The sequence below is a fragment of the Salvia hispanica genome, chromosome 3 (assembly GCF_029641045.1).
Source record: "Salvia hispanica isolate PSC_SH4W2 chromosome 3, Shi_PSC_v1, whole genome shotgun sequence".
NCBI classification, from domain to species: Eukaryota; Viridiplantae; Streptophyta; class Magnoliopsida; order Lamiales; family Lamiaceae; genus Salvia; species Salvia hispanica.
The window spans coordinates 15,388,944-15,415,026 of NC_142694.1; the positions used below are offsets into that span (position 1 = coordinate 15,388,944).

The following is a 26,083-nucleotide window of genomic DNA, read 5'->3' on the forward strand; positions in this document are numbered from 1 at the left end:
ACCTTGCGAATTTTAAATCAGAATGTTTTGGTCCAATATTAACATTCTCCGTTAAATTTAACGGTCAAAACTCTTTTAACACAGCTGGTAAAATAATTTATTATATTTGATCAATACCAAGTTTACATAATTCAAACAGTTAAACACACAATATCTTATTGTTTACAAATTAATTCAAACGGTTACACAGACAATATCCTAGTATTAATTTCAAACCGTAAAACACACAATATGCAATATTTATAAACAAATTCCAATCCATCCCTAATAATACTTCAATAATCATCAGCTTCGGTATTTATGCCCAACCCTAACACTTGTTCGTTAATCAGCATCATCATCACTTGTTCACTGTGTATTAAAAAAAGTTAGAAAATGAATAAAATTGAAAGGAAAAAGAAGTTAAAAAGTAACGAAATTGTGTGTACCGATAAAATCTGTTCAAAGTAGGTGAGCATTTTCACTATCATATCATTCGTCTCCTTCCTTGATTTGTCGGTCAATCCGATTCTTAATCCATGTTTCAACAAACGGCGCGGTCAACCCGACAATAGTTGGGATAACAGGCGAAGCGGCTTGCTCGACGTGTAGAAAGCCTATTTTGGCTGCAGGTTTGATGACAACAATCAACATGCACATGACGATTGCAAACGCCACGGCCAGTGCAGTGTGACAACAGTTTCTGATCCATTGAGAGTTTGCCAGTCCTCGTTCGGATTCCGCCAGCGGTGTGATGGTCATCCTCTTTGCACAGAGTAACTGCACCATCAGCTCTGAGTTGTTGTTACGCAAGTAGACATGCCCACGGTTCGTAAACCGGCGGTTTCGGTTCGAAACCGCCGGTTCCGGTTTCGGGAAATGTGGAACCGAAACCGAACCGTGAGGCTAGGTTCCGGTTCCGGTTCAAAAACCGGCGGTTTTTAATGGTTTTTCACGGTTCCGAACAGCCGGTTTTCGGCGGTTTTTCACAGTTTCAGCTCGGTTTCACGGTTTTCCGACGGTTTTTCACGGTTCCGGTTTGGAACCGTCCGGAACCGACGGTTCCGGCACGGTTTCGGTTCGTAAAATTTGAAACCGGAACCGGCCCACGGTTCAAAATATGGCGGTTCCGGTTCAAGAAAAAAGTCACGATTCCGGTTCGGAACCGGAACCGGCGGTTACGGCTCCGCGGTTAACCGCCGGAACCGAAAACCTTGGGCATCTCTATATGCAAGTGCATCACTTGCGCCATCAGACGGGAGTTCAGAGTGTTGTAATGCTGCACTTCGTCTCTGATTCGTTGAAGTATCGTTGCGGTTGCCACAGAGGCTTGCAAACAGTTCCTCGAACGGTGCATGTCATCCAACATCCGTCGGTTCTCCAGAAGTCTCTCCGCGCGAGTGACCATCGCACAGAAGAGACGGACCTTCCTAGATTTCTTTCAATGCAATCGAAGAATAATCCTCTAATTATATCATTATACATCTCTAATTAGATTTCTTTCAATGCAATCTAAGAATAACCCTCTAATTACATCATTATTCATCTCTCTTTGGCAGCCCTACCATTTATGACGCAGTCAGGGGCGGACGCAGAAAAAATTGACTGTAAAGGCTGAATTTCAGTATGTATTTTTTCACGGTCAACATAATATATAATAAAATTATACTCCTACAATTTAAAAACCGCAAAAACTGTAAAATGCATATATATTTAATACGAAGTAGTCCAAAATATATCTAATAAAAAGAACACGTCATAGTTGCGGTTTTACATCTAAAGCGGTGGCAACTGAATTCTACGTGTTCTCATCAATTGAGAAGTACAATATTAGTTTATATACATAATTTCATAAGACACTATCAACACTCACTAATAAAAATTGTATTCATACGACAATCACAAATATTATCTTGCAACTAACCATTGTTATAACTTTTATTAGTTTGTAACTATTCTATCAAAATTTTATAAAAACTAAAAATAGAATATAAAATTAACAACTTTAATAAACTCCTTACCTCACACTTTGTGTAGAATTTGAATATTAATTTATCTAAAGTTTCAAAGACTCAACCCCACTTTTACAAAATGGCATTGTTTCTGTATCGCCGCAGAGGCCGCTGTAAACTTCAAATTGACAAAAACCCTTCTATTTCTCTTTTTTAATTTTTTAAAATCTTAAAAACGTAGTGCCAATTAAAATGTAATTTCCTTTTTTACTAAAATTTAATAACAAAAACGTGTGTCACTTTAAAAAGTGACAATTTTAGAGTATATAATCTTTTTTAACCAGTTACGAACTGGTCAAAGCATTTAAAGTGGGGTCCATGTGACTTTTACTTTTTTATTAATTTATGTATGAAAGTACGGAAATGGATCCTCTGGAGTGCAGGATTCCACAGCATACAATGTTGTGGTCAAAACGCAAATTTTAAAGCACCAAACGCAGTCCATTTTATTACTCCTAGTTAGTAATTGATTAATTCAAAATGCATATTTTAAAGAACCAAACACATGCCAATTGTTGATTAGTTGATTTATATTTTGAGTCTGCTTCATTTTTATGTACCCCACTATACCATTTATAAGTTTATTTCACAATTTTTTTATTTCATTTAGATAATTATTTTATTTTAGGGATTACTGTAAATTAAAATTTATAAGTTTTTTTTTAATTTATAGAGAGAGCTCATTTTTATGATTGGATTTGTAGTAGTGTTTTCAATTGAGGGCTAAAACTATTTAAAAAAATGTTTAGAAATATAAAAATAAAGCTTTTGTGACATACTCTACAATTAAGTTTCATGCACAACATGTAAGAAATAATGAAAACTCTAATAATCCACTAATCAAATAACAAAATATTTGCGTTTGTGCTTTAATATTTGCGTTTTGATCACAGCATTATGCTGTGGAATCCCCCACTACAGGGGATCCATCCCCGTGAAAATACTCTTCTTCTCCTTCCTTATGCTTCTCCAACGCCATGGTTATTTCTTCTGCAAATTTTTAAGTTTCCTTTCTTTAATTTTCAGCCCCATAGAGTTATTCATCCAAGATAATTTGTTCTTCACTAGCATTATTTGGTAAGGGCTTTAACATAATTTTTTAAAGTTTTAAAAATTTTGAAAGTAGAAAATTTAAAAACAAAAAATTGGGTAAGGGCTTCAGCCCTACCCTATATGAACGTGTGTCCGCCCCTGGACGCAGTTGTTTGCAACGACGACAATAACGAAATATTCACAACTGTTCATATAATTTGGGGACTGTCGATTTTTGGATTTTGTCCATCTGATTTGAAATTTGCATGATGCTTTACGATGCGAATTTCAAGTACCGTGCGAATTTCAATAATCGTGCAAAATTCAAGCACCGTGCGAATTTCAAGCATCGTGTGAATTTCAAATCAGAATGTTTTGGTCAAATATTAACATTTTTCCGTTAAATTTAACGGTCAAAAATCTTTTAACACAAACTAGTAAAATAATTCATTATATTTGATTAATACCAAGTTTACATAATTCAAACGTTAAACACTACAATATCCTAGTGTTTACAAATTAATTCAAACCGTTAAACACTACAATATCCTTCGTCCATTTGTCGTTCGTACTCCTCATCACTACTACCACTAATACCACCCACGTTACTCATTTCGCGTTGTTGCTCTTGTACATAAATTAAGAGAGAGAGAAAACTCGTTAAAACAAGTGGTGCGGATGAAAATGACGTGAAAATCGCGTATATATAGTATTTCGAAAATTTAATTAAAAAAAAATGCGCTGACCGATCGTCAGCCTACAATGGCGGCGAGCAGATCGGCGAGAGCCAGCGCCCGGGAATCGGCCAGCACTCGCCGAAATGGCCCTCGCCGATTGCAATGGTTCGGCGAGCGGACCGGCCATCGCCGAGAATCAGCTAGCCGGTCGCTCGCCGACCATTGTGGATGCTCTAACATAACAATTAAGACAACGAAAAAGTAAGAGACCAAGAATTGGTAAAGTGACAAAGATGAAAAAGAAAAATGTATAATTTGTAATTTACTATTACTATTAACTCATAAATAAATTTGCTGATGATATGCTTGGTTTGATTATAATTGTAAAAAATCTATATGATTCAATAATATAAATAGTTAAATCTGTATTCTTTTAAGAGTATTCATTTGCTGATAATTAGTAAATAAATTTATATTATTTAATTATTAAATTTATTCATAAATTTAAAGTATTACAAATTAAAAATGATTATTTAAAATTGAAAAATAAATATAGAGTAGTATATTTGAATCAATCTTTCAATAATAAATGATTTAGCTAAAATGTAGAAATTTTAGAAATAATGATAAATTTTGGTTAAAAAATTAATAATCTTAAAAAGTCAATACAAGAAAAAATAAAAAAGATAAATTTTGTATTGTAAATATAGTCACAAAGAAAATGTAAATTGCAAAAGAAAAGAAGAAGTGACAAAAACGACAGCGTATGGTATACAAATTAGCACCGGCTCCAGCCGCCGTCGCCACCGCCGTCTACCTCAATGCCGTCGGCTGTTTTTATAACTCACCGGTAAACAACACACATTCAATTTCCTTCTCAGTTTTTTATAGCCTAATTCAGCATCTGCATCGCGAAACTTCAAATGATTTGCTTCATACTAATATTCAGATTCAGAAACTAAATAATGCGATAATTTGAGCTGTATGTTTATACAATCTATTATGCCTTTTATTAGCTTTTGAATCAATTGAAACCGCTTCATTCCTGTGTTCTTCCTTTGTTTTTGTTATTCTCAATTTGAAATTAGGTGCTTATTTGGGGATCTTGTAGTGGATGGAGGATTGTGCTTGTGATTAGTGTTTTACTATATCATATCTGTGTAAGCTACAAGGATTCTTCAAGTTTATTAAAAAGGGTCATGTTTGTTTGTCGGGAAAGTAATGTTATTAGAGAAAATGATTAGGATTTTGATTTCTAAGATTTTAATTTCTGGCATTCTTGATTTTTAGGAATATGAATTCTAGAAATATAATTCCAGGAAAATATGATTTGGAAGAAAATTACAAAGAAAAATTGAAAAATAACAAAAAATTGCTTTCTGCAATATGAAATTCAAACACGAGAACCAAATATGCTTGCAGTTTGCAGCATTATATATGGTGAATTCAGATCAGGATGAAACTTACAATAAATTATTTATACAATCGGCGTATGAATTTGCATAGTACCACAAATACATTATATATGGATCGATTGAGGACTTAATTAAGATAAATCTCTTGGCTAGTTGATTGAAGTGTTGGAGCTATAACGATAAGCGTCAAAGAAAAAGATTGCAAAAAATTGAGATAAAAAGGTTTAGCGGGATTGAGAAGAAGAGAGACGGACGGGAGATGAACGTTCTTTCAAAATTACAGATTGGGGAAAAAGAATACCTAGGTTGAGTAGAGTAAAAAGAATCCTTAAATTCATACATAACATTCCCTTATTTTAGGAATCAGATTCCTTTCCTTATTTTCTTATAATTTCAAGTAAAAACTCCAAAAATTGATCTTGAGGTACTATTCTTTCTATAAATTTGTTGTTTATATGACTTTTATTTCATCCATTTGTGTTTCTGTTCTTTTCAGATTTTTTTTTATCAATGGTGAGATTATCCATTTGATTCCTTGTGTTTATCTCCATAAGAGTTCAGGATCTAATTAAATTTCTTGTGTATATCTCCTCAAGATATTAGGCTTTAAATTTCAGGTTGAGTTTATGTAGGATTCATGCATTTAGATTTACTGTGTTTATCTCCTCAAGTTATCATGCACAAGGTTATCTCCCTAAGAGAATAAGGTCTAATTTAATTTTTCGTGTTTATTTCCTCAAGGTATTAGGATTTAGTTTTCAAGTTGAGTTTATGTAGGATTTGATCAGTATCATATAATTAGGTGTAGTGTTGTTCATTTTTTGAATCAGCTACTTTCTTTGATTAGTTTAAATTGTCTCGAAAAGTTTCGAACGTGTCCTTGGATAGAAGTGACAGATTGTGTTCGTACAACTTGTATGTATGTTTTGGCCTTGTCTTCTGAGAGTGTCAGTGTAAGTTAAATACAATGCGGCGGCAGATTGTGAAGAGAGACGGTGATCATTTTACTGAAAAAGGTTGATTAATTCTGTATATTGTTTGATTTCGATTTAGTTCGTTTTATTTTGAAATAGAAAAACTAAATTTTGAATATTTTAATGTTTCTCCAGATTGCTCTTGGTTTGTGGTGATTGAGAAACATGCTGTTTTAATTGAAGTGAGGGGTCTTGGTGATCCCTATATTGATAAAACAAGATGTTTGCATGTACTCTTTTCTGCAATTTCAAATTTAATATAATTACAACAGTTTTTAGTTAAAATTGTATAATTATTTCGGTTTCTGTCTGCTTTAGATCATCAAAAAGCTTCTGTATCTTCTTAATCAGGGTGAAACATTCACAAAGGTCTCTTTCTCAACTTTGGTATTCGACTTAGTTCCATTTTGTTATTGGGCAATTGAGATTCATGAAACCCGAGAACTATTTATGACCGTGTTGCATATCTAACTGCACACAACATTCCATCCGAGAAGATGTTTTCAATTTTCACGTATGTGATAGGATTTGGATAGCATTTGAATTTAGTGTAATATGTTTTGTAGAGTGAAGCTGCAAACTATACTTCCTTCTGCTGTTAATGTGTATCGTTTCCAATATGTTCATTTGAGAAGATTGTTTCATCTAATTACAAGGGATCTTTGCCCTATTGCAGATGAGGTTCACATTTCCTCTTCTGTTTTACATTTACATGTTTCTCTTCTACCTAGTTAGGGGCTAATTTTTATTTTTTATTTTTTTCTAATAAGGTTCCCCTAGTCACTAGTTCGTTACTTAAAGACGTCAACACTGGTAATGTTGCATATCGGGCAAATGCTATCCGTTTGCTTCGTCATATCACAAATGACACATCCTTAAGTAAAGTCGTGAAATTCCTCGATGAGGCTCTATGTGACGACAATCCTGTTCTTCAAATTGCTTCCCTTGTGTGTGCAATCAATCTGCTAAAGGTATTATAACACCATACTCCATTTGAGGAATTACAAAAGTATCACCTAGCTAGTAGTTGAAGTCTTTATAGTTTTATAATTGTATATTCTTATAGAGAGATCCAAGGATGGCCATCACACTCAATCAAGTATACCATATATCAACTTTCTACGGAAAAGGAAAACACGTTCAGTTCCATGACATATATCTAAACTTTGTGGTAAGAATATGTTTCAATGGGGTACAGATGATGGCACTATTCTTGATTCGTTGCTCATTTTCATGTCTATATACACAAATATGTATGTATAGTTGGCATATCATGCATCATTATTGGGGTGGGGCCGTTGGATTTACATGTTACAAGAGCATGCAGATGGAACCAGTATACCGTCAACTGTTCATTCAATCAAAATGTCTCATGTTTACATCGAGCATGTTTCAAGGTGTAATTTTTCCGGGCATTCTTGTTGGTCTTCTTCACCGTTGGTGCCTTTTATCCTGGCTCGTGGTATTGCTCAGGTATCGTTGCTAGTGTAAAAATAATATTGATGGCAGGGGTGGTTGTCTCAAGTGCTGATATACATAGATTGAGATATGTAGAGCTACTATGTCCCTGATAGATTTACTAGAGACAAATACATAGAGTCTTGTATCCATGATAAAGATGAAATGGTGGCAATAGAAGGATTCCGGTCACTGCCAAGGGTGGTAGGCATGCGTAATAGTGATGTTAAAAGCGCCATAGATGTTATGCGCCTAATTCTTCATGATTCTCACCGGCCTGTGTCGAGGTTTAGTGCTGTCATGGCATTGCACAAGGTTGATTAATTATCTCTGTACATATATTCTCATTGCTAGTAAATCTTTGCTGATTAAGTAATGAATTTGATTTCTGATGTAGCAGGTGGGGATGGTGCATAATGTGGTATGGACAACTCCGGAGGATCATATAGCAATTGGTTTGGATTTGAATGTATACACGATACATATGGAGCAAGTCGAGCATCAAGTAAGTCATCATATTTATATATAAGCCTAAGTCTTAGTTAATGTGAGTATGTTTTTGTAACATGCTATGCAGGATAGTGAGGCAGAAGCTGAACAAGCATCTCGAGTCATCAAATCTCGATCATGTTCGTATAACATGCATGATGGCGACCCAGAAGCCGAGCAACTATCTCAATCATTTCCAGTCTAGGAAGCTGAAGCTGAAGCTGAAACCCATCACGTAAGCATTAGGAGTAGGCTCCTGCAGAAATCGTCCAACCAATTGGTCACGAGATAAATATTTATTTTAGTACAGTAATATATAGTGGTCACGAGACCACTATATGTTACATTATTACTGTACAAATGGCGGGCTTGTGATTGTTTACAGTTGTTTTTAATCCATTAATTTGTTCTTAATTGAGGATAACTCAATGACAATACAATTTGATTAAGTCACAACCTGATTAACCCGCATCAGCTGGCCGGAACCAACTCGGCTGGCCCGATATGCTGCCGGTTCTATCTTGATCTGCGATTAATTGCATATTTTTCCAGAATGCTATAATGCAAGGATTAGTGATGTTAAATTCAGTTTTATGTTGTACTACTAATTATAAAGATATGCAGAGACTAGGTAGTTAATTGTCATCTTCTTGAGCTGTGTTTTGGACCACTTTTTAAAATTGTTTTCTGACATTATATCGTACCAATTTCATATTTTGTTGAATGATAGTACTAACTTTCTATATTTTGATAATTGATGTCTCAAGTTAATGCACTATTTTACATACAAATAGGAGATGGTGTTTTTCTTACATAACGACAGGCATTCCCTATAGTGTAAGGATGCTTAAATTGAACCAAAAATATTTCCAAGAACCTTTTCTATTACTATGGCCTATAATTCTTCTTTGAAAGAAATTAGTCGGTTTTTTCGTATGTCGAGAACTTTGGAATGAAAATTTGCTATTGGTTGGAGGGTAACGTTTTGCCAACTAAGTTGTGTTTCGTCGTTGAAAAGCACCTGATCAAAATTTCCCATGGCATCTTCTCAATTTCAAATTTGGCTAATTGAGCATTCATTCCAAGAGTCATGGAAATGTCACTAGAAACTTGTGAATGTGAGAATATACTAGTTATTCAAATTAAATTGTACCAAAATGAATTCTATTAATATAAAATGATACTCCTTTAGTTATGTACTTATGTGCTATTTAGAGGCATTTCTTTTGAGTGCATATGAATTATGTAAGAGAAAATTATTGAGTTAAATTGAGAAACACTAAAGTAGAAGACAAAAGAAGGTAGGAGAGATAAATGGTTATTTCCATAAAAAAAAATTAATTGAGTGAATTACTCGAAAATGAATACGAACAGTGAACCTAGGATAAAGGGAGTATTGAAAAGTTGACATTGAAGTCTTAGAACATTGACACATATGTTTATATTTTTGTATATATGTTTATTTCATCTTAGTTTGGTGTAGCATATTAAATTATTTATATTTTAAGCATTTTGGCAGGTGAAATATATACATTCAAAAAAGGCATTATGAATTATAGAAAACATAATAGAACATGATCCAAAGGCTGTCAAAAAACCATGATTTTTTAAATTTTGTTTTTGGTTAATATCAGCTGCGACTTTTTGGAATTATATAAAACAATTCTTGTGTCAACTATTTATACTAAAATTGATACAAGAACATGTTTGTACTATCCTTGTCTTCTATATCCCCTACTTAGTTTGAATAAATTTTCTTATTTATATTAATTACTTGTTTGTCCTTTTGCAAATATTGAACGTAAAACACGTGAATTTACCCAAGAAATTGACCAAAGATAGTTGTCTTCCCCCCAAAACGTTTGTTATATATGTAAATTAGCTAATTTTTAGCATATTTTATACACGCTTGGTTGAATATCTTAGAGTATGAAATTCAATATCATTTTTTATTAGTGTAATTAACAAATTATGTACTAGAGTGTCCGTTACTACAAATGCTAATTAGTGGGAGACAAATGGTTCCTCTATCTGCCCACGACTCGAACCCCGACCTACTAAATGGATGAGAAATGTCTTACCAACTAAGCTATGCTTCATCTTCAAACTATCAATTAAGGTTTGAATCACTACAAAGTACAAATCATAATTAATGGGAGATATTTTAAACTCTCTAACTTACTATTTGATGTATGATCATCTTGAAGAAGCTTCCAAGTGACTATATCCTAATATAAACTCATAATATGTAGTCCAAATGAATTGAAAATTCATGAATTTGAGTGAAAATGAAGGAAAATGGAATGTCTATTCGATTTCCAAATCGTTTTTTTGCCGGACTCCAATTGTTTTCTCTAATTTTTCCCAAATTTTCTCATTTTTTTGTTTTTTCGAGTTCTTTGGACCAAAATCGCTAAAACCAACACGTTGGTTTCAATTCAACTCATAACAGACAATTACAGTCCAAAATTTGAATCATTAGACCAATTCACTACTGAACCGATGATTCTAGTTTAAGTATGCATCCCCCCACTTCGTGGTCTAAGGTGGGAGTGTGTGAAGAATGGATTCTTTGAAAGCTCGAATCTCAAACATTACAATAGTAGCGACAATATAAAAGAGTGGGTGAGGATGGAGGAGGACCACCTCAAATATGCCCATTTCTAACATACAAATACAGCAATAGATACCATTATTTATACTACTATTTTTTATGTAATACATGTGGGAGTGTAAACCCAATAATTCTTGATTAAATTAGCTCAAAGAAGGCTGCTCTAAAACTTTGTAGAAACACGTGACATGACATGGCTCCCTTCCATTTTCTATATATATAAATTTGGTGTGGTCTAACTAGAATTTTTGGGGGTAACCCCCTCTCCCTTTAAAGATGGTTTGTGAAAGTAGATGAAGCATGCATGTTTCTTTACATATATGCAACCTTTGTCTAAACCCAAGCAAGATTCCACAATCAGTATCCTAAGCTCTTTTCACCTTATCTATATCACACAACATGTTATTTTTCATATGTTTTCGTGGCCTCGTTCCTAAGAATAAAATTTGAGTTTGGTTTGATGAAATTAATTTAGGGTGCATTTGGTAAAATAAATTTGAAATTGTGTCATACTTGTAATTTTACTTGTAATTTTAAAGCTATTATTTGGCAGGTCAAAAAAAATAACTAATTTTTAAAAAAATCTCCGTATTATTTTGTTGATATTTTAAGTTGGGTGTGCAAGTGCAAAATATTGTGTGTATGTCGTGCGAATGCACGCGTGTACAATGTGTGTAGTGTATTTCTTTTACAGCTATTTGGAATTCCAAACATATTATTGTAGCTATATATATATAATTCAAATTATAGAATTAATTTTTTTTATAAATTATAATTCAATTTCAATTCCATATAATTATAATATATATGGTACTCTCTCTGTCTCATTATAAGTGACGCGTACAATGTATGTATCGTGTATTTTTTTTACAGCTATTTGGAATTCCAAGTATATTATTGTAGCTATATAATTCGAATTATATAATTAATTTTTTTTTATAAATTATACTCCTTCCATCCTACTTAAGATAACGCGTTTTCCTTTTTAGTTTTTTCCAACTAAGATGACACATTTCCTTTTTTGGAAACTTTCTCTCTCCAATTAATACACTCAACTACTTTTCTCACTCATATTAAAATATTCTATCTCTCTTTCTCTCTCTATTTTAATACTTACACCCACCTTTTCTCTCTCCAATTAAACACATTAACCAATAACTCCTAAAATCCCGTGCCGACAGAAGAATGTGTCATCTTAGCCAGGTCGGGGGGAGTATTTCAATTTTAATTCCTATAATTATAACATATATGTTACTCCCTCCGTGCATTATAAGTGGGGCGTATTCTTTTATAGGTCGTCTCACTATAAGCGAGACATTTCCTTTTATAGCAGAAAACAACACTCTATCTATCTTACTTTATTCTTTCTTCTACTACTTTTCTCCCTGCTTTTTTTCACTCCTAAAACTTATGCCTAAAAGAAATGTCTCACATGTAATAGGACGGAGAGAATACTAGATAGTGAATTTGGAATTTAACACTTCAATTTGAAATCTGAACATCCAATTTCACATAGTACGTAGTACTCACTCCGTTCCACAATAATTGTCACTATTTTCCATTTCGGTCCGTCCCACAAATAATTGTCACTCTTCATTTTTACTATAAATGATTGTAAGTAGGTCTCACATCCCACTAACTCACTTCACTAACATTTTATTATAAAACCAATATAAAAAAGTGAGTCCCACATTCTACTAACTTTTTAATTAACTTTTCTTTATACTATTTCTTAAAACTCGTGCCCCAAGAAGAGTGACAATTATTGTGGGACGGAGGAAGTAATCTTTTTGATAAGAGAATCCACTGGTGGACCATTGACTATTTTATATACTCCTCATTTGTAGATATCTCTATATCTAAAAGGGATCGATTACTTAATTACCATTTGACTAATGATAGATGATGCTCATATCGCTTGACCACATCCCGTATCACATCCCAACTATATGCACCTTTATTGAATATAGGAAAACGAACTTATTCAAGCTACCCTGGACCTTAATCTACTTGGTCTAGTATGAACAATGAGGTTTTAGAATTAATTATGCAAAATTTAATATTCATCCTATTCAATCCTTGCTACTCCAAGTAGTTATAACGGAAATAGTATTAATAGTTTTTTTCTAAAGAAATTGGGTTTATTCCATCCATAAATTGACCTATGGCTATGAACAAGCAATATTTTGGCATCAGTGATAGAAAAAAGTTAAGACATCCTAATTAGAATTCACTAAATTTTGATTAAAACGTGTTAATTTTTAATTAGAATTTATTAAAAAATATAATTAGAAAAGATGCATCAGAATTAAAAGATAATCACATGACCAAATAGTATCCGTGGTTATGTTGTATTGAAATTTAAAAGTACTCTTGATAACAAAAAGAAAAGTCATATCAAAAGTCATTAAAATCTGTTATCTTTATTAAATAAACACTTATCTATATCCTTTTTTTATTATTCTTTTTTCAATACTCTCTTATCTATATACTCCATATTCTTTAACGGTAATATTATTTTCTATAAACCAATTTTATGTTTAATGACAGCTTTTTAGTCAGTAATCCGACTAATTGTCTATCTATATTCTTTCCCTAATTCGTTATCGATCCAATTTCAGAAATAAATTGAAAATGGGATTGCTATAAATTTATAATGGTCAAGTAATAAATTGATATTTTCCATTCTTTTACTCCCCATTTAATACAGACGGCCCCAAAGCGAAAGATGAGAAGATAAGAGAGAAAAGAATAACACAATATAATTAGTTGTCACATAACATTAATCACAATTGTCTAATTTTAAAATTCCAAGACTGGTATTTGTTCTTAGCTCTATATTAAACAATTATTTGAATTTATTAAAATACTCGTATATGTAAAGGGCCATAACAAAGCTAGAAAAGTAAAAATGGGAAAAATAAGGTAATGTTGAAATTTCTAAATAATTCTATCATATTTCATTATTTTGCAATTCTCTATAGATAATAAACAATAATCGGTGCATGAATTGAAAATAAAATCACATTATTAGCAATATTTCTGATCGCTTCCATAAAATTAACTTTCAATTTAACTATATTATTAATTAGTTTGAAAATTCCGAGTCGCCTAATATATGTTGAATTGTATCTGATATTAAATAATAAATAAATTAAGAAGTTGGCCAATTATCTTATTTTTATCATTTTGGTTCGTTCGTTGTTATTCGTATCATTTCACGCATTCATTTATCTTTTCTATATTTACTATAAATAATATAAAAGTGCAATTGACGTCACTTATAACTTTTTCTATCCGCATTTATTAAACCTCGAACTTCTTAAAAGATGACGTCTATTGGCGAAAGTGCGGAAAAAGTGTCATCAACTTAACTTACAAAACATTAAAATCTTGTATGTTACCAATATCATTTATGTTAATCAATTCAATTGATAAAAGTTCGTACGATCTTTGTACTCTTTCGCTGCGAGCATCTTATTTAATTGAAAAATACATAACTTGTACGGATGCGGTTGTTATAAACACGCCCGCAACGTTTCATAGTAATACACGCTAATAAATACATTTGTCGTCTAGTAATAATAATAAACTCAGATCACCAAACTCATTTTATTCATATTTTTTAAAACTAATAATGTCTACAAAAATAAAAAACTCACAATTCTTTTTATTTTCTAACTCACATTTTAAAAAACTCATATAAAAAAATGAGACTATAATTATAATTTACAAGTAAACAAACAAAATTACTTACAATATTTGCAATCCAATCACCACGATTCATTGCTGTAATCCATCAATTATTTTCCAATTAATCACCATTATCTCAAAGGAAATATTGTTCATTTCACAATTACAGTATCTGATTTTTGTTTATACAGATTTTCACTGTCCAAATCCCTTTGAATCTAATTTATTGTAACAATCCCACTGGTAATAAGAGTATATACTATTATCTTGCAAAAACAAAAAAATATTTTTACAAAATTTCCACAATTTAATTTTTGTCCTCTTGTGTCCAAAAAGAATTCTCAGTCTCCTCTTCCCTTTACCCTAAAGACAAATGTTAATTTCTACACAAAGCTCCTCCTCCACACGACAGTCTATTCAACATCCCTCTCTCTCTACAAATACTCACAATCCCCTTCCCCTTCTCTCCCCACATAAATGGCAGAGGCATAATGCCAATCTTTACATGCACATAGAAGCCAATAAACCCCATAAAAATCCAATCTTTATGAGGTTTTGATATCTTTGCACTCACATTTCTATTTCCAATGGCTGAAAACAGACGCTTTGACTGTGTGGCAGCATCAGACCTGCTGCTCTGCGATGAGGGAACCAAAAGCCTTTGCTTTGATGATGGAGATTTCGTGGAAACTCTCAATGATCAAACCGGATCAGATTCAGGCCCTTTCACTCCTTTGCCGTTGCTCACTGAGGAGTGTGTTGATTGGATGGTGGGGAGGGAAGCACAGCATTTGCCTAGAAATGATTATCTCAGGAGGCTGAGGAGTGGGGACTTGGATTTGAGCTTGAGAAGGGAGGCTCTTGATTGGATGATTAAGGTTAATTCTTTGCCTTTTTGGGGTTTAATCTGATTGATTTTTATGTTTCTGGATCGAATTGAGTTATGTCTTGCTTTTGGATAATCTTGATTTGCTAATTCTGTGTTTGTGGATTTTACTTTTAAGGGGATGTTGATGTTCATCCCCTTCCCTTTTAAATGACTAATCTTTATGTGGAAATGGTTAAAGATTGAGTTTTTAAGTGAATTTCTGCATTTATGTTCATTCATTAATGGTTTGTTGAGCAATTTAATAGCAATCTATGGCATTCTTCATTGTTCAGTCAATGTTTTGGATTGATGAACTTATATGTAAGTTGAATCTTTCTTATTCTGTACAACTTTGCAGGCTTGTGGTCATCACAACTTTGGAGAATTTTGCTTGTATTTGGCTATGAGTTACGTGGATCGGTTTCTGTCAGTGTATACCCTCCCTGTATGTGATCGAAACAAGTAACTCGAAATTCATACTTTCATTGATCTGATTGGCCTTTTGTTTTGTAATGGTGATTGATTCTTTTTCTGTTGGCATCAACAGAAGGGCAAGCATTGGGTGATTCAGCTGATCGCGGTGGCTTGCTTGTCGTTGGCTGCCAAAATGGAAGAGGTTAATGTGCCATCTCTAGTTGACATACAGGTTAAGTTTATTTAACATTTCTGCGTTGTTTTGGTTATGTGTTGTGATCTCGTTTTGATGACAATGTGGGCTAATCGAGCAGGCAGGGGACCCGAAGTACTTGTTTGAGGCGAAAACTATCCAGAGAATGGAGATGTTGGTGCTGAGCTACTTGAAATGGAATGTCAAGCCTTACACTCCATTCAACTTCATTGAGTTCTACCTCAGGAAATCGTGCAAACCTCAGACCCCACAAGGGCCGTTGCTAACTAAGTCGACACAGATCATCCTGAGCATGATCAAAGGTACTGATCTTGATTCTTGCAGCATTGTGTAGCTAATCTTATTTGTGGATCATAAAAATGATATCTTTTGGTTGGGAACTGAATGCAGGTATCGACTTCTTGGAGTTCAAGCCGTCTGAGATAGCTGCAGCTGTGGCATCGTACGTCTCTGAGGAAGCGGATGCTACACAAGAGAAGGTAGTAACTTAAGGCAACTAGTTTGTCTACCTTCCTTGCTTTCTTGATTTGTCGCGTTTACTGATATTGGGATTTGGTGTAGGAGGGGAGAGTGGCGAAATGCCTCGAGCTGATTCAAGATTTGATGCCAATAGGCGGGATTGCTGCCCTTACTGGTTTTACTGCGATGAGCATGGCTTCACGTTCACCATCATCGTCTTCAACACCATCACTGCCCTATAGCCCGAACGGGGTGCTGGATGCTGCGTGCTTGAGCTACACAAATGAGGAGAGGTCTTCTCCAATTAGCAAAAGGAGGAAGTTGGATTAAGATGGTGCTTCTTCTTGATCCTCCAACAAATGGGAAATTCTTTTACTTTCTCACAACCACACACACCCACACTAGGTTTCTGGTGAATGGGATTTTTGGAGTGGAAGTGTAAAGTTTTAGCTACATTTTTATATACTATAAATCAATAAAAAGAGAGAGGGAGAGAGAAGATGATGGCTTTGGGGATGCTTTAGCTTTCATGGACAAAATATGAACCTCTTTTTCAACCAAAGGTTTACTCTTTATTTTATGATATATCTCTTTTATTTTGTTGGAACTTGTCTTGCTATATTGGTGTTTTTGAAGTTATACTATCAAGGTACTGTGTATCATTTCGCTCCGGTGTGTCGTCCCTGGATATTTCGACCGATGTTTTAATTGTGTCGCAAATTCGGCAACACGTGTGAATTGCACACACCCACGCTCAACGAGCAACATCCCGCTTAAATGTTGATCCTGTGTGTCTTCAACAAAGCAGCTATCACGGAATCTGGATGCGACCAAGTGACGAGTGGAAAACAATTCCCAAAACCCTCAAAGGTCTGTTCGAATTGCTCTTCATGTCTTTAGGTCTATCCAATGCACCTCGTGCTTTCATGAGATTTGTGAATCGAGCTCTTCGCTCTCTTATTGATGCGTGTGTGTGTTGTCATTCATTTGGACGTCATTCTTTCTATCGTCGCACCCCTTGAATCGAGCTATTTGTTATTTTATGCGCTTAGAAATTTTATGTTATCTCGTCATAAATGCATTGTACGTCGATATAAATCTGTTTTTGGAATACATATATTTGCTCAAGGCATTCGCTAGGGTTGACACTGAAAAACATACTTTCGAGGTTTTTTATGCATAAAGAAGCAGAATTAGTGAGCAATAAGTCTAAAAAAGCACCTGCAAAACAGCTAAACTAATCTAAAAGAAAAGCCAACAAAACAGAAAAATTAACATGAACAATCCCTATCAAAAAATGACACAGAGGTCAAATTAACAAATGAGAACGTCTTCTACATTGTGGAATAAATGTGACATTGTCAATGATGGATCATTAGCTAGCTTCTTACGGAAGCACTAAGTTATTCATAGCCTGAATAGAAAAGGATAATCACCAAAGGAAAATATCTCAGAAAATTGTTACTGGTATTTTTTAATATATGTACGTTACATTGAACATCCGTTTTTAACTATAGATAGTGGTAAGTAATAACTAAAAGTGCTTCTAAGAAATGAAAACCAATGTTTAAAAAATCAGACTAGACTAGTCGGTTCAATCACTTTTACCATTAATTGATACCTTGTCTCTTCCGATTCGAACATAACTAATTGATATCTTGTCTCTTCCGATTCGAACATAAGAAAAGTAGGAAAAAATGACTCGTTCACATGTGAATTAACTACCATAATGTACGCATATATTTGTTACAATATTATTAATCCGATTAGTTGAATCATAATCATAAACTCATAGTTTTATTTTTACTTCCATCGAAGAAAATCAATTTTAGTTAATTTAGAAATAGGAGAAAACGGTGTAGGGTAGTAGGGGCGCAATGATTACATGTCATGCCCTTTTGGGGGATTTTGAAGTGGGCCAAGTGGGCCACAGCCCGGCCCACAAGGCCTTTTTGTTTTGACTGTTTCGTGTAAAATCAGGTATGACCACTTAATATTGTCCTTTTTCATTTTCTTTCTGAAACAAATATATTAATTATTTTCTGTAGCACAAGAAGCCTATAGAGTGCAATGTGGGGACTGATTTATTTAATATTTCTAGATATAACCAACTCGGATTTAATATTTGATCACATTATCAAAATTCGGTGGGGCTTGCGAAGAAGAGAGTTTTGCGATGTCTCATCTTTGCTGGTTGCGCTATAGTTAGACAATAATCGGAAAGCGAATAAAGACGATGGTTAATGCACATTGCCGAACTTTGGTTAATTTTGATGTTGTTGAAGTGAGCCACATTCATTGTGGAGACAACTTTATAACGGATTTTATGGCTTGGATTATTCTTTTTTTGCGGCTTGGCTTTTTGCCATTTGTCTCAACTCTTTGCTCGCAGTTTGTCGGCTCGAGCCTTTTTTTATTTATAAAAAAGTGGCTTGGATTATTTCCGATACACTTATTGATTGCTAAATTCTCTGCTGGCTTCGTTTGTCTTAACTTAAAAGAAATGATAAAACAAGTTCAAATTTAATTAATCCATCAAATGTATGGTGCATTTATTTATTTGTTGTTTTATATATTTATCATGTCATTTAAAATAAATTTCCCTAAGAGGGTAAGACAAAAAGCATTGTGGTTGACAAATATATATGTACTTTTTCACTATTACACTATTGATTTCACTTACATTATTGTCATTATTCTTCATGTCTATATAATTAAAATTGAATTTCACACCTATGTAAAAAAATTTAATTTCAATATATATGGGTGAGCAAAATACTCAAAAACTGAATTTCAATATATATGGGTTAGCAAAATACTCAAAAACTGAATATTCGAATCACAAATGAAATTTAGTCAGATTGTTTTTGGACTCAGTTTGATCCAGTTTAGATTTTGGCATATTTCAATTTTCAATTTGGTTCAATTTGGATATATAAAAACAAAAACTTAATAAAAAAATTGAATATAATAAAATATTAATATAAAAATATATACCTATTATTTGTGTTGGTTTATATTTTATGAAAACTGTAATTGTTTGAATATGCTAACAAGTTGATTTAATATATACTTTTTATCGAAATTATATAAAAAATTAGGATGTTTTTTTCTGTTGTATGGAATATATTTGTGCAATTTTGAACATTCAATTTGCTTTGATTTTTCGTTGTTTGGATTTTGATTTTCGGGTCAACCTTTCAGATAATTCAGTTCAATTCAATTTTGATTTAAATTTTTTTATTTTGATTTTTCAATTTGATTCAGACAACAAAAAAAAAAAAATTTAGAAAAGCTAAATACCCACTCTTAATAATAATAACACTAACATGTAAAAACATTGAAGAAAGAGGATGGTGATAATATTTTTAAAGACCAAGACCTTAACCACCATCACTGCAAAGTGCCACAGTTTGAATACCAACAGAAACTTACTTGTAAATAGTAAAAAATGTGTTACTTTTTTTGCCTTGATAGAATAGAAATAACTCTATTCACCAGTAACAACTAAGCATATGGTCAAAACAAATATACTAAGTAAAAACTTTGGCCATTGTAGCCATCTGCCTATAAAAAGGATCCCAATAACATGCTTTTCTCTCTCTCTCTCAACGCACACAAGATGAGGATCAGAAACAAGATTCTTGAAAACTGTAAACAAATAATTTACTTTCAGCATAGAATTAAATGACCCATGAAGGCATGAACTATGAGGTCTCCTCATATTTATAATTTGGTTGATTGTTATTTATTAACCACATAGAATTTTTATTATATTTTTTTCTCATATCATTGATGGTCATCACATGATTCTAGCTACCTATATGCAACATGATATGATAATTTGCTTATATCAATTACTTAATTTTGATTTATCTCTTACTACCAAGATAAAACTTTGTTTTAGAGAATATGTTAGGAATTACTACCACCATCTAATGATATGGAACGAAAAATACAAACATGAATATAGATCTGAATTTGTGAAAGATATTACGCATTGAACATTATTTAAATAGAATCGATGGAAAACTGACTTATTTTGTATTTGTTTCCACAATTGATCGAATCCAAGTGAACCCACTACTTTATGTGGATGTATCCACATGTATTCCAATCTGATGTACGAATGATTCTCGATACAAAGTTGAATGAAAGAAAACTGAAAAGATCTCTTATTAATAGGTAAGTATACATTAACTTCACCATACACTAATACACTATATATAAGTCCATGAACTTGTATTCTTTTGTCTGCAATAATTATTAATTAATTAATGTCAATTAAATATCATAATTTGGTCCAAATATCTTTCTAATCATACTGTGATATTATAAATGTTACATCTAAGCTAAAATTATTGTGATATCTCCTAATTTAGAGACGTAATTATTTGCGCACATAGAGCTAGTATGTTGCGATTTATTGATTTTCTTTAAAAGAAAAAAAGGTATATTAAGGGGTTTCTACATTTAAGACAATTCAAATATGAGGTCCATAAATTCTGGTGCATTCATTTTGTTAAATCATAATTATAATTAATAGTAAATTTAAACCCTCAATTAATATACCCTAATTAGGAATAATAATCCTAGTTGAGAATTATATATAGTGGATGCAAAGCAGTTATAGAATGTACCATATAATTTGTTATAATCTTGATCCACACAATAGATTAAAATCAAACTTTAATAATTTGGTCACAAGAATAACAGTAAAAATTCAAATAAATGATTGAAAAACTTAGAAATGCATAGTGAAAACCAGCTAATATGTGCATGAAATCTTCATTTGTCTCTCTCACAACATCACTTACTGTCTCTGCAATGTTTGGTTTGGTTGGTGAAGAAATAAATCTCTCTCTCAGGTTCTTTTGTTTTTATCTTTCTCATTATTTTTTCTTCTTTTCAAAAAAAAAAAAATTGATAATTAATAAGTGACCAAATAATGGGATCCATGCATACATTTTAACAACTATTCTGAAAAAAATGTCTTCCAATAATAGAACTAACTCTCACCATTCAATTAATTTTCAGAGTGCCAATCTGTTTCATCATTTATTTCTGATGGAACTCAAAACACTATTCAACGTCAGAAATGGGAAGAATAAAAAAGTGACAAATTCAAATATCTTGCTTTTATTATGGAAATAACTTGTTTAATTGATTTCTGATATATTTGGATTAAAACTTAGGCCCATTTAGAATTATTGTATAAACCAAGATGGATTAATTTGGTTTCAAAAGGAAAAGTTAAAAAATATTTCTAAATAATCTTGTCTCTATTATTGCAGTAGATTTAAACGAAATTAAAATAATAGGAGTATGCCCAATAAAATTATGCAACTACGTTATGGTTTGCCACACACAACTATTTTCTTAAATATTCATAAAACTAAAATAAATCACAATAAATAAATAATTTTACATACTTTCCATCTGACACCAATTCTTAATAGAGCTTATGCTATTAATTTATTTAATCCTTATTCTTCCCACCAAAATATTCAAGGCATCAATTAACATCCTATTTTCTTGATATGTTATAATACTCAATTTATTAATAACATAAAATCTAAACCTTTAATTCTATTATACAAAATTAAAATCTAAAAAAGGAATTGAATTTTAAATTTTATTGTTGCGCATGCGACCATGATATTAATATTTGGAATCACAGTTATATATTGTGCACAAGTGAGTGTGTGTGTGTGAAGAGGATTGCAGTTTAGAGAATGAAGATGGGTATTAAATTGGGGTGTCATTCTTGAATTGAATAAATATTAAAAGCATCAGGTGCAATGCCAGCATTTATTTGACTACTTGTCGCAGTTCCAATTTTTTTTAATTGGATTTTCATGTTGAAGATATAAGATATTCATGTTCCTCCTCTTGTTGATATAGTTCTCGGATCCCATTTCGATAAGTTTTTTTAGCTGTATTGTTTTGTCTTATATTTTAACAAAAAAATATGCATATTTTATGCTACAAGAAGAGCAAAGTGGCACATATTTTGACTCAATTGACATGACTCACCGGATGTCAATATTGTATAAAAAGGGCAAATCAATAGTTAAGTAATTTATAAAGATTTAAAAACTAATATGTAAATAACACTAACAAATATTCCACTTTAAATATCTTTTCTTTGTGTTCCTACCGTTTCCTTATTTTCTCTAGTCTCGTGCTATATTGTGACGCTTAAACTATTATTTGAATGATTCAATATATAAATATTAAATTTTAGAAAATGAGAATATTTGACATATGTAACATAGTACTAGTGTAATATCATCTTGCCCGGCCCAAGCCCATAGGGCTAACGTATGTTTCAAGCTCAGGCCCATAACTTTTCAAGCCTACAAATTAATTTATAAATTTACATATTTACCTAACAAATTCATGCATATTCTATGTCGAATTCATGATAGTTTATAATTTAAAAAAGGTTTATAGTCAAACCCTTTTTTTTTGAACAAATAAATATAAATTTAAAGACCACACCATAGTATATTCGAATCCAAGACTTTTTAGTCTCATGCATTTTCAATTGATCTCTCCTATTTTATTCCTCCCTATTCCCTAATAAGGATTTGTCTCTCTACCTCGGAATTCTCTTCAACTATCCAAATACTTTGACAATCCAAAATCTATCAAAATATTAGTACATCTTTACAGAATCATGTCTAGGGAGCAAGCTTAATCGAACACTATTCTGTAAAAATTTTTTATTGTTGAGTATGGAGCCTGAAAGGAAGTTGATTAATCTCCAACAACAGTGAAATCTTGGGCTATCATACAGTTATATTTGAAGCCCAATTTGATTCCTATCTCGACTAAGATTAGATTTATTATTTGTTGTCAATATATATGTAACTTTTCTTAGTGAAAATCTCTGGCTTAACACACCTACGAACATAGATACACATCGTATTGAACTAAAAAAAATTCTTATGTTTCGTTTTCGGTATTTGTGATATTAGTACTATAAGTAAAAAAGAAAAGATAAGGAGACATATAAATAACATGATATGAATATAGTAATTTCTATCAAATCCGATTGCTTAAAATCCATTTCCACCTTTTAACGTCAAACATGTGAAGATTTCCCTTGTAATGCTATGATTGTGCTTTAAGACAACCCCAACAATTATCGATTCCTTAGAAGTAAAGCACACTGACAAAACATGAAACACAATGCACATTATTTATATTCTTCCCAAAAACAAAAGGGCCATAATTTGTGAACATAATAGTCATATGTGGGGTGAGACATTTGACAGAAAATCTTAATCAGTTACTGTAATAACGACATTAACCGTCGTTAGTTTATAATGTTGAACGTCGGCGTCATTACAACTAGATAGGGAGACAAGTGATTGGTCGATAATCCCATCAGTCCTTGTCATCGTCGTGCTCGTATCTATATAAAAACTTTGTTGATCGCATGAAAGATAAAGGCATAACTTGAAAGAGTTGTACGTGAAACTCTAGTGTCTTTCTAGCAAAAGTGAGAGTGATTCTCTTGTGTTGTCTCTAGCAAAGCTATTCGACTCAGACTCGACTCGACTTGAACACTCGTGAGTTTACTCCATTTCTGTTGTATGTTCGTTACTTCAGTTTTTTTTTTTGGTGGGTGCTCTGTAACTGTAACTGCATTCGATTTTTCAATTTTAAATCCTACATGCGTAACTACAAAAATTTATCTTTTAGTGACACAAAAATTGAAACACAATTAATAACGTTTGAATTTTTTTATAATTAAGAACGCAAAAAAAAGTGTTCTCAAGTTGAGGCAAATTATTTTAATCTTTTGCCTTTTTAAGAAGCTTCTATTTGTGTCCCCTAATTTTAGTTGGGACACTAACAATAATGATACTTTATGAAGCATTGATGGTATATTGGTGGTATAATTAGACACACAAATTTATCTCCTTAATAACATTAAAAAGTGTCCTTATTTGATTTTTTTGTTGTTGTAGTAGATGGTAAAACTTTGAGAAAATAAACGAAATAAAGATTTATTTGGGCATTTTCAGGATTATATGATTTTAATTGCAATTAATGAGTTTAAAGTTAAGATTCATTAATCCATACTTAAAAAAAGTTCTAAGTTTAATATCTAGAATATAATCTAAAGACAGAAATAATTATTGTAAATTTAACTACCTTAATCTTCAAACATTAGAATTTCACTCTTTGTAACACTAAAAACATGACTATTAATCATTATCTTGTTCTAGGGTGACGAAATTCTCAACCGTTCCAAAAATGTCGTTGGAGGAGAGGAAGATTCGAGAAGAGCTAGAGAGAGAAGTGGAAAATGATTTGGAGAGAGAAATTAAAGAGGGGATACATGACTTAGCCATGAAATTGCACAATTTGCACCTACACCGAAGTCATAAACAATCATCCAATCAACAAAACAAAAAATTAACAAAGAAAACAAGAAAAGGATTAGTGACTGAGGTGAACATTAAAATAAAAATGGAGGGAGGAATCACAATTGAGATTAAAGAAAGCAAGAAAGAAGATTGTGGGATTAATCCTAATTATTGCACTAATCCTAAACAAATACCTCGTAGAGTCAAGTTCGATTGGACACAAAGTCTTCGATCAGGTTCCCAAAAATATAGCCATGAATCGAAAATTGAGGGTAAGACTGCAATGTTGGAGCTTGGTTGGAAATATTAATTTGAGTTGAGTTAGTTAATTTAAGTAAATTTATGATTGTGTTTATATATGTGTGTGATAGTTAAATTATTGTTGTGAGAGGTGTGTAATATATTAGGACTTGGTTTATTGGTTTTGTGAAATGGAGATGGTTCGTTTGTCCCTTATAAAAGTCTCAATCGGTTTCGGTATGAATGAACATATTGTGAGTGAAGAAGATGACAGTCAAATCGGAGGTTCTTGATACTCAAGTGGGCAGATGGATTAAAAGATGAGAATTTGATCCAAATCCACGTGCAATGGGTTTGGGCCCTTGATTGTTTGGACTATAAACCCATTTACAGAAAATTATGATCTTACATTTTATTATATAGAATTATTTAATGGGCTTGTTACATTAGCCCTCAAAGTTGATTATCGTTTTCATTGATTTATGAGTTCTTTGTACTATTTTAAAAAAATGCTCTTGGTTTTATTTCACCTTTTATCTTATTGTTGTATTTATATATTATACATTTAAAAGTACAATATTAAAGTATTTGACTTAAACAATGTTATTTTTGTCTTATAAATAAACTAATCTGAAACATAACTACTTATAAGTTAGAAGGTGTAAACCCTAAATTGCTGAATAATTTTTAATTATAGAGTATCTTCCTAGAATTATTTCAAAATATAATTTTCATTGAAAAATATAAGTGGGCCTATCTGTCATCTTTAGATATAAGTTGTGATTTTAGATTTGAGGATGGACCACTGTAGCATGGACCAATCTAAAACAATTAATTTCTAGGATAATACGTTACATTTCACTCTGTCAAGTTAATAATACATTTGTTGTCCTTTACAAAAATCAACTTACTACTAATTAATAGTAGTAATATGCTAGCTATTAGAATGAAGGTATTTAACAATATTTTTAAAGGCAAATAACAAATATAGTACTGACCTATTCAGAATATAAATCTAAGCATAAATAATTTTCCAAAGGACACATGATAATGACATCCATCATGTTTTTTTTTTCATGTACAGATATTATATGTCATTGTCAGCCTTAATACACTGTAAATCTATAGTTTAGTTTCAAATAGTACAATTGTACAAATCTT

General features: G+C 32.3%; 3 protein-coding genes across 8 annotated transcripts; all 3 read left to right on the forward strand.

Moving 5' to 3' along the window:
* The first annotated feature begins 4,427 nt into the window (after positions 1-4,427).
* On the forward strand, positions 4,428-8,558 carry LOC125212212 (coatomer subunit gamma-like). 6 transcript variants are annotated; one of them, XM_089066915.1, is made up of 8 exons: positions 4,428-4,550; positions 6,656-6,770; positions 6,860-7,060; positions 7,156-7,260; positions 7,353-7,562; positions 7,644-7,862; positions 7,945-8,052; positions 8,125-8,558. In XM_089066915.1, the coding sequence occupies exons 1-8, from the start codon at positions 4,522-4,524 to the stop codon at positions 8,239-8,241; spliced, it is 1,104 nt and encodes a 367-aa protein (XP_088923041.1). In that variant the 5' UTR covers positions 4,428-4,521; the 3' UTR covers positions 8,242-8,558. The 6 variants fall into 6 exon arrangements, with proteins under 6 accessions (XP_088923041.1, XP_088923042.1, XP_088923037.1 ...); XM_089066916.1 differs by having other exon boundaries at positions 7,417-7,562; positions 7,664-7,862; XM_089066911.1 differs by having other exon boundaries at positions 7,156-7,562; positions 7,664-7,862.
* A 6,171-nt stretch (positions 8,559-14,729) lies between these two features.
* Positions 14,730-16,897, forward strand: LOC125211607 (cyclin-D4-1-like). The gene is made up of 6 exons (XM_048111478.2): positions 14,730-15,221; positions 15,570-15,656; positions 15,759-15,857; positions 15,940-16,141; positions 16,230-16,318; positions 16,401-16,897. Exons 1-6 carry the CDS (start codon positions 14,931-14,933, stop codon positions 16,626-16,628), a joined length of 996 nt encoding a protein of 331 aa, XP_047967435.1. The 5' UTR covers positions 14,730-14,930; the 3' UTR covers positions 16,629-16,897.
* Positions 16,898-23,769: 6,872 nt separating this feature from the next.
* LOC125208968 (uncharacterized) lies at positions 23,770-25,496 on the forward strand. Its single transcript, XM_048108517.2, has 2 exons — positions 23,770-23,878; positions 24,542-25,496. The coding sequence occupies exon 2, from the start codon at positions 24,570-24,572 to the stop codon at positions 24,990-24,992; it is 423 nt and encodes a 140-aa protein (XP_047964474.1). The 5' UTR covers positions 23,770-23,878; positions 24,542-24,569; the 3' UTR covers positions 24,993-25,496.
* The last annotated feature ends 587 nt before the right edge of the window (positions 25,497-26,083 follow it).

What these genes read in the sequence shown, in the direction of transcription:
- LOC125212212 (XM_089066911.1), top strand. Translation starts at nt 4,522, where the DNA reads ATGCCGTCGGCTGTTTTTATAACTCACCG. An exon ending in GCTGTTTTTATAACTCACCG is followed by an intron (nt 4,551 to 6,655) that starts GTAAACAACACA and finishes TATGTTTTGTAG; the next exon opens with AGTGAAGCTGCAAACTATAC. An exon ending in TGGCTCGTGGTATTGCTCAG is followed by an intron (nt 7,563 to 7,663) that starts GTATCGTTGCTA and finishes TGTCCCTGATAG; the next exon opens with ATTTACTAGAGACAAATACA.
- LOC125211607 (XM_048111478.2), top strand. Translation starts at nt 14,931, where the DNA reads ATGGCTGAAAACAGACGCTTTGACTGTGTGGCAGCATCAGACCTGCTG. An exon ending in CTCTTGATTGGATGATTAAG is followed by an intron (nt 15,222 to 15,569) that starts GTTAATTCTTTG and finishes ACAACTTTGCAG; the next exon opens with GCTTGTGGTCATCACAACTT. An exon ending in CATCCTGAGCATGATCAAAG is followed by an intron (nt 16,142 to 16,229) that starts GTACTGATCTTG and finishes AACTGAATGCAG; the next exon opens with GTATCGACTTCTTGGAGTTC.
- LOC125208968 (XM_048108517.2), top strand. Translation starts at nt 24,570, where the DNA reads ATGTCGTTGGAGGAGAGGAAGATTCGAGAAGAGCTAGAGAGAGAAGTG.